This window comes from Lepidochelys kempii, chromosome 16 (assembly GCF_965140265.1).
Source record: "Lepidochelys kempii isolate rLepKem1 chromosome 16, rLepKem1.hap2, whole genome shotgun sequence".
NCBI lineage: Eukaryota > Metazoa > Chordata > Testudines > Cheloniidae > Lepidochelys > Lepidochelys kempii.
Genome location: NC_133271.1, coordinates 26,373,077 through 26,388,187, shown reverse-complemented (window position 1 = coordinate 26,388,187; position 15,111 = coordinate 26,373,077). Strand labels below are relative to the sequence as shown.

At 41.7% G+C, this 15,111-nt stretch overlaps 1 protein-coding gene across 4 annotated transcripts in view; it reads left to right on the top strand.

Annotated features, from left to right (window-relative positions):
- Window positions 1-2,408: 2,408 nt before the first annotated feature.
- Window positions 2,409-15,111, top strand: part of DENND1A (DENN domain containing 1A) — a 381,020-nt gene continuing 368,317 nt past the window's right edge. For all 4 annotated transcript variants that reach the window (XM_073313958.1, XM_073313955.1, XM_073313954.1 and 1 more), the window contains exon 1: window positions 2,409-2,569. In XM_073313958.1, the coding sequence (XP_073170059.1) occupies window positions 2,553-2,569 (17 nt within the window). In that variant the 5' untranslated portion in view covers window positions 2,409-2,552. The remainder of the gene's footprint in view (window positions 2,570-15,111) is intronic.

Genomic DNA, 15,111 nt, shown 5'->3' with positions numbered 1-15,111 from the left:
ACTTACAAGAATTATTTCCTTTATTTTTTGTTATTGTCAGTCTTTGTTAACAATTTTTATATAAAAGTGCCTTATGCCAGCATATCTATTCTTGTACCGGAAGGGGTATAACTATGTCAGTACAAGTTACCTTTATACCAGTATGACTGTGTCCACTCTAGAGCCTTTATCAGTGTAATAATTTCAGTAAAAAAATCACAATCCTAACTGAAATAGTTATTCTGGTAAAACTTTCAAGTGTAAAGCAGGCCTAATTGTTCAAAATGTCATGACTCAAATTAAAATCCTCTTTTTCATCAAGCATGTTAAATACAGATTTGTACTTACAAGGCTCATGTCAGAGAGTTTCCGTCATTCTCACTAGCAACTGCTTTCTTTTCTGCTTGGCTGTTGCTTGGAAGGACTTCAGTGCTGTAGCAGATATCACCACTAAACAGTGTCCTTGGTTTCCTTTTGGTGATCTTAATTAGCAAGAGCATGTCAAGTTAAGCATCAATAAAATGGACCATTTCCAGTTTGTCCCCCTGGTATCTAGATTTGCCAGACAACAATCTCATATGGCCCTCTGCCAGTTAAGGTGGGATCTCTTGTTCCCTTCTCCTCGTAGTCCTGGCCAGATTAGGTTGATGGCTGGCTCCAAATTGCTTCAGACATCTATTGATAACTCAGTCTTTTTCTGGAGCATCATCAGATCTGGTACACTCAAGTTAGCTATCAAAAACACCCCTCTCTTCATCTCCCCCATCATTTATTTGAGATATGATATTAAAGTTAGACTAATAAGCCTCCCAGGAAGTTTTCCCTTCAGTGATCACTATTGTATTTTTTATGTTGGCTTTTGTATTACTTGAACTGGGACTGTCTGATCCCTCCTAGCTGGGCTACCTTGGTGTACAAATGGGGTTGAAAAGTTTATAAATGTCCTATCTTGTTCAAGTGCTCTGGCTGGTGTGATTCCTCATCCCCCAGCAGCTGTTTTCCACAATGGTCTGCAACCCTTGGAGTTTCTTCTCTAATTTTTCAGCTCTTTAATTCCTTGCTGCAGCTCATCTCTTATTCTAACGAGTTCGGAGTTGGCCAGAGCTTTCTGGGTATTTCCATATGTTGGAAATGTATTTAGTCCACAGTAATCAAGTTGCCCATCACCTCTTTTATCCTGCTTGCCAGTCTTGACTGGGCATGCTGTAGATGGGTTTCAAAATCTGTCCAGACCCTTTGTAATTTTAGATCCAGCAGAATTTTTATTTTCAACTGAATGGATCTCATCTCTGCCTTCACTTCCTTCTAAAAAAACCTCCAGATCCTGTTTTATTTTCTTCCTCAGGTCTTGTTATTCCTTGTGGCCTGCTTATATATTGCCTCTTGGACAGCTTTGATTTCTGTGACTTCCTCTGCAATTTGTTGCATTTTGGTTCAACAGAAATCCCTGCTCACAATTTCTTTCTCCTTGGAAATTCTACCGTTTCCAAAACCAGTGTTGCCCCTTGAGATGGGTTTTTCCAGTCCCTGTACACGGGGGGTATTTTGTACCTATCGGAGGCTGGGGGAATTCGTCAATCCTTATTTATGAGATGATGATTCTCTGTTTGGAGAAGGTTCAATCCCTATATATGGGAAGTACACTCTACTGGGGAGGGCCAAACCACTATTCACTGGGCATTTTAGTGGGGACTGGTGCTGGCCCTCATTTACAGGGTCTTTAAGATGCCGGGGGGGGGGAAGGTCTCAGCCCCTATTTACGTTGTGTTATGGAGGGACTCTGAACCATATTTACAGGGCATTTGTGGGCCTGGCCCCTTTCTGTGGGGAATTTGAGGGAATGTCCAGATCCCATTTACAGGGTATTCTTGGGTCCGGATGAGGGGCAGTCTCAATTTCAGGATGTCCTGGTGGGGGCATCCCAGCCACCCTTACAAGGTGTGCTAGAAGAGGAGCCCGGCTTCTGTTTCTGGGATGCTCTAGGGCAGTGTTTCTCAAAGACTGGTCTGTGAACCTGCGCTGGTCCCTGAGATTTTCCTGGCAACAGTTTAGGAAGGCTGCAAGCCAGGCCCTGGTATCAGGCTGAGAAACTGGTCTAGGGGAGGGTCGCTGCCAGGAGCCGAAAGGTGGTGGTGGTCCTGGCCCCGTCTATGGAGTATGGGGAGGTAGGTCGGGTTATGTGGTGTCTTGCGGGGAGGTATCCCGGTCCCTCTTTATGAGTCTCTGGCAGGGCTCTCTGAAGGGGACGCCCCGTGTTTAAGTTGGGGGGAGGGGGCAGCTTCCTCTTTCCCCTCAGGAAACGTTGAATGCGCTTGAACGCTGCGCGCGCTCTTGCTCCGCGTTGCTATGACAACACGGGCGCGGCGGCGAGCCAGGCCGCCAAGTCCGCCCGCTGCCCCGGCGGGCCGGGCCGAGGCCGTACTACAGCTCCCAGCAGCCTTTGCGCCGCTCTGTGACTCTGCCTGGGCGACCCTGGCGCTGGCTGGGATGGAGTGAGTCTGAGGGGCAGGCGGAGGAGAGAGCACAGCCCACCGAGCCCCCCCGCCCCGGGCCCATGCGGCCCCCCAGAGACCATGGGATCCAGGATCAAGTGAGTGCTCGGGGGAGCCCCTCAGCCCAGCTGCTGGGTCTCTCAAGGCAGGGCAGAGGAGAATGGGGGAGCCCCTCAGCCTAGCCTGCAGGCCCAAAGAGAGGGCGGCGGGGGAGCCCCAGTGCTAGCCTGCAGGCCCCAGGTTAGGGGAGAGGAGGGCAAAGGGGGAAGCCTCCTTGCCCAGCTCGCAGGGCCTAAGGGAGGGGAGCTTCCTCCATCACCACATACCCTTTGTGCCCTGCCTGAAGGATGGCCCCTTCCCTGCCGGGCTCAGAATGGTGGGTGTGTAGGGCCAGGCACTGAGGGGGGGGGGTGGGGGAGAAATCTGTCCGTTTGCAGGCCTGGGGGACAGGGCTGTATGAGTCGGGGATGCCCTCAGGGGGGCAACCCCTCGCTGTTCACGTGCTGGGATGAAGAGGGTAGCTGGTGACAAGAGGCCTCTATCCTCCTTGCTTAGGGTGGGTGTCTCTAGTCAAGGCTTGAAGGAAGGATTGAGCCCTCAGCCAGCAGGCCTAGAAAAATGAGAGGAGTGAGTATGGATAAAGTGAGGGAGGGGACTTTAAGGGAAGGGGGGATCGAGGTTGTGGGGAGTAATGGGTTGAAACTGCTGCTATCTCTCCTCTGCATACAGCAGATCCCATTAAGATGGGGGCCCTGCCAGAGGTGCTAGCTGGGTAAGCCGTGCTTTCATATTCAGGGTTGTCAGATTAAAACAACCAAGTAAGTGACTGCACTGAGATTTTTAGAAAAGTTAAGATCATAAATGTCTGAGAACCAGATCTGTGCATGAGAAACCTGTTTTCATCCAGAGGGTGCTGATATATTTGTGTACAGTAATATTGGTGAATGGGGCTGATCAGGTGGCTCTGTTTTTACTCTGCAGAGCACTCTGGGCGATTGCTGTTCCTCTCTCAGGGCACTTTCCTGTTCAGTTGCATAGGGTTCTAATTTGCCATTCATCTTGTTTAGCATGTGCAAACATCAGGTAGCAGCTACAGACTGGTCAGCTATTTTTGATCTATGGGCAGCTAGGAGGTTGTACCCATTCTTGTGGATACATATTGCAATTTTCATCCATGTTTCTGTTACGTCAAGATTAGGTACTGCAATATGTTCTACATAGGACTGCATGTTAAATATATTCAGAAACTTCAGCTGGTACAGAGTTTGGTGACTTGCTTAAGTGAGGTTTCCTTCTGCATGCATATTGAACCTGTGCTCTGCAAGCCTCTCTGACTGCCCATTGATTTCTGGGTTGATTTTAAGATTTTGTTTTTGATTTATAATGGGTTAGCACCTACTTGTCTGAAGGAAATATTGTTGGATTTGCAGTAGACACAGGTGTCTGAACTGCGACCCCACTGATACGAGAGAAGGGTGGATAACAGCACATTCTGTTATGACCCCATGGCCTTTGGGACTCCCAGACCAAGTGGGAAAGCAACAACTCAAGTTTGTCAGTATTCAAGGTGTCCTGCAAGGCCCACTTCTCCCTCACCCATAAGGAGATGTAGGTGAGGGGTATGGCTGGGTATTGATGGTATAGTATAGTACTCTGGGGAAATTTTCTGGGGAGGTTAATACTGTATTTAGCTAATATTGTTGCTGGATGAATTGATTTGATGTTGGGGGTAATTGAGAGGTCTCTTTACTGTATTTTACAAAAATTGTCAAGGGTGCCCAAATAAAATAAGGAGAAACTTTAAAAATGGTCTTAAAATGAATGCAGAATGAAGGAATCTCCATCCAAATGCATGAGACTTGGTAAGTCTGGTTGCTACACAGCAGGCTGTATAAGTCACCCAAAGATTTTTTTGTTAAACATACTCACTGAAGTAGCGTTCACCTTTTGCATTGCTAGAGAAACTAACCTTGTTAATCAGACAGCAGGGATTGTTGTTTTTGCACAGTTTTGCAAGTCCTCTTTTCTGTTTACATTCCCACAGATTTATTACCAGTTCTCTGCAGAAAAAATAAGTTAATTGAAGTACCTTACAAATTGCTACCATCCTTCAAAAGTGTTCAGCACGGCTGTTACTCTGAAACCTTCTTTTTTTTTGAAAATCTAAAGTAGCTCCAACTCCTACCTCAGTTTCTTTTTCTTCTCTCTACCTGCCCATTCCCCATCTTCTTCCCAGTAGATCTTTCCTCACAAAGGAAAACGGATTAGTTGTTTGTTAAATTAGTGGGAATGTTTGCAGACAATTTTCTATGGGTGTCTTTAATTTTCTGAAATGCAAAAATTTCTCTGTTCAGGATCTCTATTTGGTTTGAGTTGTGAGCATCTCTTTTGAAAGCATTTTATATCAGGAGGATGTAATTGAAGATACTTTACCTGCAAGGAAACAGCCAGTGATGTATTCATTTCTTTTCTAGGATCTGAAATTAACTAAACAAAAAAGAAAATTAATTGATTGTGTCAGATGGCAGTTTTGGATTTCCTGCCCACATGTGCAGTATTGCTTTAGGAAAATGGTGAGGATTTTTAGGCTGCGGTTTGGATAGTTCTTGATTGTGAAGTGAAAAAGGATGTAAAGTAGTTCTTTTGAGTTTACTACCAGTTAGTCATTAAAACTTGTATGTTCAGACTTATAGTGGTAAATAATTGGCTTTCTATAGAAAGTTCAATAGAAAGCGTAGGATTTGGGTGAAAGAGGAGCATATTAAATATAGCTGGAGTAACGATGTGTTGTACCTGAATAGCACAGGAGCAGACAGTTTGCACAGAATAGTGTGTAATTTTTGTGTAACCAGTGGATAGAGTAAGGAGGAATGTGAAGGAGACCAATAAATGTTCAATGGACTGTAAGCTAGCAGGAATGTTATTCAGCAAGAAACAGAATTGGTTCCCAAACCATGCAGGAACAAGATATTTAGGAAACAATTACTTTACTAAATGAAATAAACTTGCACTAGAGTTGTTTTTTGTCTGACCTGAAAATTCCAGGACATAAAGTTGGTAGAGAGGCTAGAAGCAATAGGAAGTAATATGGGACACTGTAGGTGGGTAGATGCAAAGTGTTCTACAATAGCAAAAGGCAGTGTTGAGTGAGATGAAAGACTAAAAGAGAAACTGAAGTCTAACTAGTTCCATATCCTGTTGATATCCCTCAAAATAAGTATGCAGGTAAGAGAACCTTTTTAAAGAGAATCAGTTCAGGGGTTTTAAGTGCTTTGACCTTGACCCTGATCCTAAATTGCAGAATCACCATGGCAGGTTGCTTTTTTGTAAGCAACTTTCTTTTTACATGTTGGTGGGAACCAATGCATGGACTGTTATGAATATACAAATTGGAGGTTTACATCCGTTAATTCAAATAAAAAATTGTGATAAAATACAGTACTGTATCATGATATTTGAAACATGATGTCCTGATGCACAGCTACAGACTAGGGACCGAATGGCTAGGCAGCAGTTCTGCAGAAAAGGACCTAGGGGTGACAGTGGACGAGAAGCTGGATATGAGTCAGCAGTGTGCCCTTGTTGCCAAGAAGGCCAATGGCATTTTGGGATGTATAAGTAGGGGCATAGCGAGCAGATCGGGGGACGTGATCGTTCCCCTCTATTCGACATTGGTGAGGCCTCATCTGGAGTACTGTGTCCAGTTTTGGGCCCCACACTTCAAGAAGGATGTGGATAAATTGGAGAGAGTCCAGCGAACGGCAACAAAAATGATTAGGGGACTGGAACACATGAGTTATGAGGAGAGGCTGAGGGAGCTGGGATTGTTTAGCCTGCAGAAGAGAAGAATGAGGGGGGATTTGATAGCTGCTTTCAACTACCTGAAAGGGGGTTCCAAAGAGGATGGCTCTAGACTGTTCTCAATGGTAGCAGATGACAGAACGAGGAGTAATGGTCTCAAGTTGCAGTGGGGGAGGTTTAGATTGGATATTAGGAAAAACTTTTTCACTAAGAGGGTGGTGAAACACTGGAATGCGTTACCTAGGGAGGTGGTAGAATCTCCTTCCTTAGAGGTTTTTAAGGTCAGGCTTGACAAAGCCCTGGCTGGGATGATTTAACTGGGAATTGGTCCTGCTTCGAGCAGGGGGTTGGACTAGATGACCTCCTGAGGTCCCTTCCAATCCTGATATTCTATGATTCTATGTAATTGTTATTTTTCAGCATAAATGATTGAACTGTAAGAGGGTGACTTAATGAACATTTGGAGAAAATTAATTGGAATCAACTATTGTCCAAATATGTCCTCTAGAAAAGTAACTTATGTACAATAGGATACAATAATGGAAATAAACTTATCTGTGAAAGTGCCAACAACTAATGCCTTCAGAAGTAAAAGCATGGGAGAGGGTGTGATAAATGGAATTAAATGGTATTAGACTTTTTGTGAAAACTGGCCTTAAATAACTCAGAACATTTAACAGTCAAAGATTCTTAATGCTTTGCTTTAGAACTATTTTTGGTTATGAAGAATTTTAGAAGTTAGTGAAATTGCTTATAATGGATTTTAGTGGATACTGGAGTCAAAATCTGGTACCTGAGTGAGTGTCATAGATAGGAATGCTAATTAAAAATAAATGAAAATGCAGTGGTACACTACTAGTAAACAGTCAATAATTTGTGTGCGCACCTCTGACCATGTGGAGCTAAGAAGCCAATTATTAAAAGTATTTGGCACTTACACAGCTCTTGTCATCAGTATTAATTTATTTTCATGACCCCTTTGTTTAGGTAGCTAAGTACTATTCTTTTTTTTACAGAAGGGGCAATTGAAGTGTAGATGTTAAATGACTTGTGGCAGGCTCCAGAGGGAATCAGTATCAGATCCTAATAATCTTCTCTCCTTTTCAAAGTTAAAATGTTCCTTCCCAGTATGAGCTTGGGTGCACTGAAGTTGCCATAAGGACATGTTGCCTATAAGAATTTATAATAGTTGTGGAATGTTAGAGTTCTGGACTAAGAATTTTTATCATATCCTTGAATTACAATTGTTCAGTGTAATGCATGATAAAATAAATGAATTAAAGTTGATCTAAATTTTCCAGAACAAGGGATTTAATATCCATAAGTGTTAGTTAGCCTAAAGATTTTTTCTTAGTTGTTTTGGTTGTTGCAGTTAAGACTGGGTAATAAAGGCCAAGGGAATGTTACAAGGCCTTTAATATCTGGCCAAAGAGACAGGAGATTAAATTTGAACATATGCTTTATCAGAAAGTCAAGGTGGGTGAGGTAATATCTTTTATTGGACCAATTTTTGTTGGTGAGAGAGACAAGTTCTTGAGCTTTCAGTTATTTTGTATCTGCTTTTACAAAATAAGAAAGTTATTCAATTCCTAAACCAAATGTGACATGGGAGGTGAAGCAGTAGGTGTAGATGTAACAATCTATTGTATTGAAAGGATGTATGGAAGTGGGAGTGGGGAGGATGGCTCAGATGAGATGCATCTGATGGTGCTGCAGTAAGTGATAATAGCTGCTGAAGCATTGACAAATACTTATTAATCTTTCTTAGTTCAGGAGAAATTTTCTGAGGACTCAATGCGGTTAGTGTAATGTAATTCAAATGAAGGTCCAGAGATTTAGCAGGAAATTACACTGCAATTTGATAGTGGTTGTGGTGACTGTGTGTGTGAAAGAGGAAGATGTAATCAAGACATTTATAAATTGGGTCATTTTCAAACTCCTATTTATATAGAGAGGAAGAGAGGTTGGTCCAAAAGGAGGAGTAGATGATGTAAGCGGGGCAAAACCTATAAAGGAAACAGTTGGCCAAACCTTTTGATATGCATGCTGTGTGGTGGGGATGTCCACTGTCCAGGGGCAATATCCAGGGGAGAAATCAACCTCACCATGCTCAGGATACAAGGATTCCCATGAGGGTCTTATCCCTGGACTTTGTTTCTGTATCAGCCTTTGAGTAGGAGCTGTGTGATAAATTCGAAGCCCCCATCCCTACCCCAACCCTCCTCTTGCTGCTGTAAGGAAGAAGGAGCTTTCTCTCTCCCCCACTCAGTCTCTTGTGTTCTGTGAGAGTGGATGGAGGGTCTCTACTACTTTACCCTTAACTAGTTGCCTGTAAGTTGCTGTGATGAGGATAAGATTCTTCCTTACCCTTCCACCAGCATCTGTTGTTTGAGACAGTTGTAACTCCAGTGCCTCTCCTACAACTCCTAGCTTTCCTTAGCATCAGCAGAAATTGCTAGGTTTTTGTCATTATTACTTTTGCCTTCACGGTTCCAAATAACAATGATGAAAAATGCTCATTTTTCACTCTGTTGTGGTTTGCTTATCTGCTGACTTTGGATGGCAGCTTGATATCAGCTTGTACTCAGCTCATGTTTGGAAGAGTGCCTTCATAACTGAAAGGGCTAGATACGTAATTTAAAAAAAGTTGAAGGCTTAGGTTTTGCAGAAGCTTTTGGGAAAGAATCATACTTGCGACGGGCATGTGGGTTTCCCAAGCTCTGATCATAATGAAAATGCAAAAAATTATAATCATTTGTCTGTTGGCAGAGGCAAGAAGGATTTAATGCCACCAGGGAAATGGATGAGTACAATTTTTCAAGGCTGTTCTATGCTTTACATTACTTTTAAATTTACAATTCTGTTGTTGAGATATTTAAAAATAAAATAGTTTGCTTGCTGGGTTGCAAGCAATGTTGGAATTTTTCCCTTTTGGCTGGATAGCAGTAATTGGCAAACACGGATTCTAGAGTCCTGCAGGTGTCCAACAGCAAAGCAAAAATAAGTTAATGTCAAACTCCACTGAACACAAAACAAATCAATTTTTTTTACTTCTAAAGAGTCTTTCATCAAGAATTTTAAAGCACCTTCCAATTATATTTACAATTATCTCCTTACCGAAAGAATCCATGTAAGCTGATACTATGCCTATTTCATACATGGGCAAAGTGAGGCATTTAGAGGCAAGGTGATTTGTTCAAGGTCATCACCAGTAAGTGATATGGCCAGGAGCAGAACCCGGGAGTCCTAACCTCTCAGTTCCCTGCTCTAACTAATAGACCAGTAAATAGGGTAGACTATGCAGCATGAAAATAACTTTTTACCTGGGCATGCACTTCAGTTATATTTTAGATAAATATACAGTAATGAGGCATTGAGTGAAAAATTACAAAGAGGAAATATCTGCAAAATGATCAGTAGCTGCAGCAAACTGACATGAAAGGGATTTGAAAGTTGCCAAAAATCCTGTAAGCTTTCAGCCCATGTGTAGCTGCAGGAAAGAAGGCACACTGGATGTCTGGTTTCCTTGATCTGGAAATACACTATAAATAAATAAAAGGAGGTGGTAGTACTGATAAAATACTGGTTAGGCTTCATGCAGAGCATTTCATACAGTGGTGCAGGTCACAGTGTGCTGGAATGAATGTAGTTACTCTGAAAGGGGTTTAGTGCAAAGCAGTCTGAATGCTACCAAGTCTCAGCAGATTTTACTAATAAGGAATGTTTTACTCTCATTACTGTAGTTGTTACTCCTTTGAAAAGAGGAAAGTTATTCACATTTCATTGTCATGTCCATCCTAAACTGTTGCATAGCATTGCTTTGTGCTGTAAAATCCATGTTGCATTCTATTCCAGAGTTGACTGCATTTCAATTATGTGTGAAAAGATTCCTATATATGTCATTTGCTCTGAGACCATTAACATGAAGAGCACTATACAAATGAGTCCTAATATCATTCTAGACCAGTGGTTTTCAACCTGTGGTCTGCGGATCCCTGGGGGTCCACAGACTACATATATCTAAGATTTCCAAAAGGATCCGCACCTCCATTCGCAAATGAAAAAAGGTTGAAAACCACTGTTCTTGAGAGAAAACACCAGGCAGTATAAAGGAAATGCATATATCGATAAAAAGTTAAATTTCTATATTTCACTTGACTTTAAAGTCTGTGGGTGAACTTTCCAATGAGCCTAAGGGAATTAGGCATCCAAATCCTGTTGAATTTCAATTGGAGTTGGATGCCTAACTGTATTAGGCTTCTTTGAAAATTCCATTTTTAGATTAAATAGACTATTTCCCAGTGTTATTTATCATGTACAGTAGTGTCTAAGGCCAACCCAGAATGGGCCCCCCATTGTGCTTGGCACTGTACAAACACAAAGTAGCAGATGGTCCTTGCCCTGAAGAATTTATTATCTAAATGGACAAGACAGTCGCAGGTTTGGAGAAGCGGTATAACACAAACAGAGTGAACAATGTGATGGCAGCAAACATCATGTTAGTTCCACATTTTTTGTTTTGGGTTTGTTTATGTGTGTTTGTACTTAAGGAGGAGATAAGTTAAATGGAAAGAAAAGGGAAGAAGGATGGGGCACAGGAGAAGGGGGATAAGAGGCATGTGTGGAGTGAAGATGGACTCAAGAGACTGAAGGAGAGGGAGGGAGAGAATTGGACCAAACAACCAATCAGCACAGGGTAGAGACAGTCCAATAAACACTGTAGAAAGTTCTATATGGGTACATCTACACTGAAAAAAACCAACCAACCAAAAAAAAAAAAAATCCCAAAAACCAGTGGCAGTGAATCTCAGAGCCTGGGTCAACTGACTTGAGTTTGTGGGCTTGTGCCGCAGGGCTAAAGATAGCTGTGTAGACATTTTGGCTCTGGCTGGAGTCCCGGCTTTGAGACCTCTGGGTCTCTGAGTATGGGCTTCAGCCCAATTTGGAATTTTTAGCCTCATAGTGTGAGCCCGAGTCAGTTGATGCAGGGCTGGAGACTTGCTGCTGTGGATCTCCTTATGCAATGTAGACATATCCTGAATGTCCAGAGGGTCCTTGCTTCTGCTTCTACCAGTTGGAGTCTCTGCTTGTCTTCTTTCTGCACCTTTATCCCAAGGCCTCATTGCGGGGGTGGGGGAGGTGAGGCACCACCTGGGTCTTAGTGCCCCCAGAGTAAAGGTGGTCTCTTCCCTGCACATTTGTGGGTCCAGGGGTCTGTGAGAGGAAGGGGTGGCCCTGGCTGGGCCCCATTTTACCTTTTCCCCCCATTGCTGCAGTCCCTGCTTTGGCTGCTTCTACTCTTTCTGACAGGAGTTTCTCTGACTGGCTCCTCTCTGTAGTTTTTCCCCAAGGCCACATGGCCAGGCGGGAGGGAAGGCATCTATGTCCTCTTGGGCTACCTGTCCTAATGTTTTTTTTTTATCAGTAGAAAAAATGTTATATCAGTAAGCAAACTAATAGAATTCAAATAATGATATTAAATAACTCCCAGAGTCCAGAAGAATTTGTATACTTTCTAAATTTCTGACTTCAGTGGGAAGAATCTCATCTGGTTTCTTTTTGCATAAATCTTCATTTGCAATTGGCATACCTCAGAATTTTACCTTTAAAAGGTGCATAAATACATTATTTTAAAGATAAACTTAATTTTCTCTTGGAGTGAGTTGTCTCAAGAATAGCTCTTTTCCTGCATGAAATTTCTTTTAAGCAAATCTTAACACCCATCCTTAGAAAACATCAGAGTATGTTAATATGGGTATTACAAGACTCTACTTTTCTAAAATTTACTGCAATTCCTTCTTCAAACTGAACAATAGTCAGAGTCAGCGAACCAAGTGAGTTTTGTGTTGCTGTGTCCTTGATGTTTCTAATCATATTTGTGTTCTTACTTGCTAATTCATAAAGTTTTGTAATCAGTCTTGGTTCTCCCAATACTTAATACAAACTAGTGAAGGTCTGCTGTATTCTTGATCTGGCAAACTTTCTGATTACTAAAAGCATGGGTAGAGTCTGGATTCAATGAGCACCTGGCATCAGATGAGTGTAGTTTTAAACAATAAGTGATGCACAGTAGTGTCTGCCAAATGTGCATATAGCATGTTTACGTTATATTTGCTAAGTTCCTATGTGAACTATGTGAAGTCTTGGAAGCACTTGTTCCCTTAATTCCACAAAAAGTTATAAAATGTTCAGCAAGTCCCAACAATGATTTCATTCTCCTGCTGAGGTGTTAGCTTGTTGAGGGTTAGAATGTACTCTTTGATACTAACTTTCCAACTTGGCAAAACTACTTTAATTTCACTGTTCACAGAAATAAATGGACGCTTGTCATGGAATGTTAAAAAGTAAAATTTAATGCTGCTTTGTCTGAAAGTATCAATGTATAGTACTTATTTGCCAGCTGTGTAAAGCAATGTTTTCACCAAAAGACTTAAACGTAGCCCTTAAAATAGCAAAAACTCTGTTGGTATTATGTTATAAAATGTCAAATATTTTTTACAGTTACAGTATAAACTTTAATTAAGGAAACGTGCTAAAACTAAAGGTAGGAATAAGCAAGGTAAGATAATACCGCAGCAGTATATGTCAAAGGGGAATGAAATATTACCATGTGAAATGGATAATGGAATCTCATATTGTTGTTCATCCTACATCCTCAGCCTATTCTGTAGCTAACAATCTTTTAATTTGGAGCATACTCTAACAGAGACCCCTAGTTGCAATAGTCATGCAATTTTTTTTGCAAATATTTATACTCCCTTGTCAGCTTTAAATTTCTCATAACTTATTAATATAGATAAAAACAGAAGGTGGCTGCTAAAATGGAAATCAATCTGGGACTAATGGCATGTTGCATTTAAGAAAACTGAATTCTGAACAATGCTGTCAGTGCCAAATGGCACGATAAGATCGTAAATATAGTGCCCGACAGAACTGTAAATATAGCACAACTGCAGTCCATTTTTGATCCTGGTTTGTTTTTTTGTGATTTTTTTTGTAACTAATTTTTATAAAAGAAACAAATACAAGAAAGGTAAACATTTTACAGCTTGTATATGTTACCGAATACTGCACATCTCACAGGATATTGAATAAAATCATGCAACTTTACAACTTGTCAAAGCTGCAAGACCAGACAATACAAAATCAGACAATATTACACAGATATAACATGCTAGAGTGGAGGTAACTATAATGATAATCAAAAGACAAATACAAATAGGCAAAAATATAGGAGAGGGTTGTGGAGTATGACAAGGGAGGGGAAAGAGAGAAGTCAGGTGGAATGGAAGTCTGGCAGTATTTGAGTGAAGCAGACTTTATCCAAATGTATCAAGAGATGGAGACCAATTTCCTTGATTTAATAAAATTGTTCTCTCTTTTGGTAAGCTATTTTTTTCTTTTGCTGGTAACTTAGACAGGTCTGAATACCACTGTTTTATTCTGGATATAAGCCCTACTCCTCCATTTTTGTAAAATCATGTCGCTGTCAAGAAACTTAAGTCTTTGTGGTGGATTAAACTCAGCGTAGTAGGTACATAACCTAGGATATAATTTTCATCTGATGTTTGGTTGCTGAAGCTCAGCACCATTTTCACTCATGCCCACCTCTCTCCACAGCTGCTTGGCTGCTGGACAGTCCCATAGCATATGCATCAGAGTTCCTCTTTCTTTGTTACAGTGCCAACAAACATCAGAGGACAGGGCCCCCATCTTGCACAACCTCTCTGTCTTCCAGTACATTTAAAATAGAAACTTTTGCAGTATATCAGGCATAGCTTGAGATCCATAGAAGAATTTTTAACATTCCATAATGTGCTGTCATTGGGGTTCTTTTAAGGGCTGTGATAACTCCCCTTCCCACGCTTCCACAAAGAATTCCAGACCAGTAGAGTTCCTCTTCATTAATAAAGCATCTTGGCCTCAAAGGACTCCACTGGCTAGCAACATTGTACTGAGCTACCTTAAGGTCCGTATGGATCCCAGAAATATGGCATGAGGCAATGGTAATTGCCATTCAAAAGCCTGGAAAGCCGCCTGATGAAGCAAGAAGCTATAGGCCAATTTCTTTACTATGTATGACCTATAAACTTCTTGAACGTATCATCCTCAAAAGAATACACCCTTTTATTGAGCCAATTATTCTTGTTGAACAGGCAGACTTACGGCCAAAACGTAGTTGTTGTGACCAAGTTCTGGCACTTACAACTCACATTGAAGCTGGCTATCAAAAAAAACCCCTAAAGACTGGCACAGTATTTGTTGACCTGTCATCTGCGTATGATACTGTATGGATTAAGGGCCTGATGCTGAAACTTGCTAAAATTATACCTTGCTACCAAACACTTTACCTGCTGTGGACCGTGATAATAGACGCCTACAGGTGTACCTTGGTAATAGAATCATAGAATTCTCAGGAGGTCATCTAGTCCAACCCCCTGCTCAAAGCAGGACCAATCCCCAACTAAATCGTCCCAGCCAGGGCTTTGTCAAGCCTGACCTTAAAAACTTCTAAGGAAGGAGATTCTATCACCTCCCTAGGTAACGCATTCCAGTGTTTCACCACCCTCCTAGTAAAAAAGTTTTTCCTAATATCCAACCTAAACCTCCCCCACTGCAACTTGAGACCATTACTCCTTGTTCTGTCATCTGCTACCACTGAGAACAGTCTAGAGCCATCCTCTTTGGAACCCCCTTTCAGGTAGTTGAAAGCAGCTATTAAATCCCCCCTCATTCTTCTCTTCTGCAGACTAAACACTCCCAGTTCCCTCAGCCTCTCCTCATAAGTCATGTGTTCCAGTCCCCTAATAATTTTTGTTGCCCTCCACTGGACTCTTTC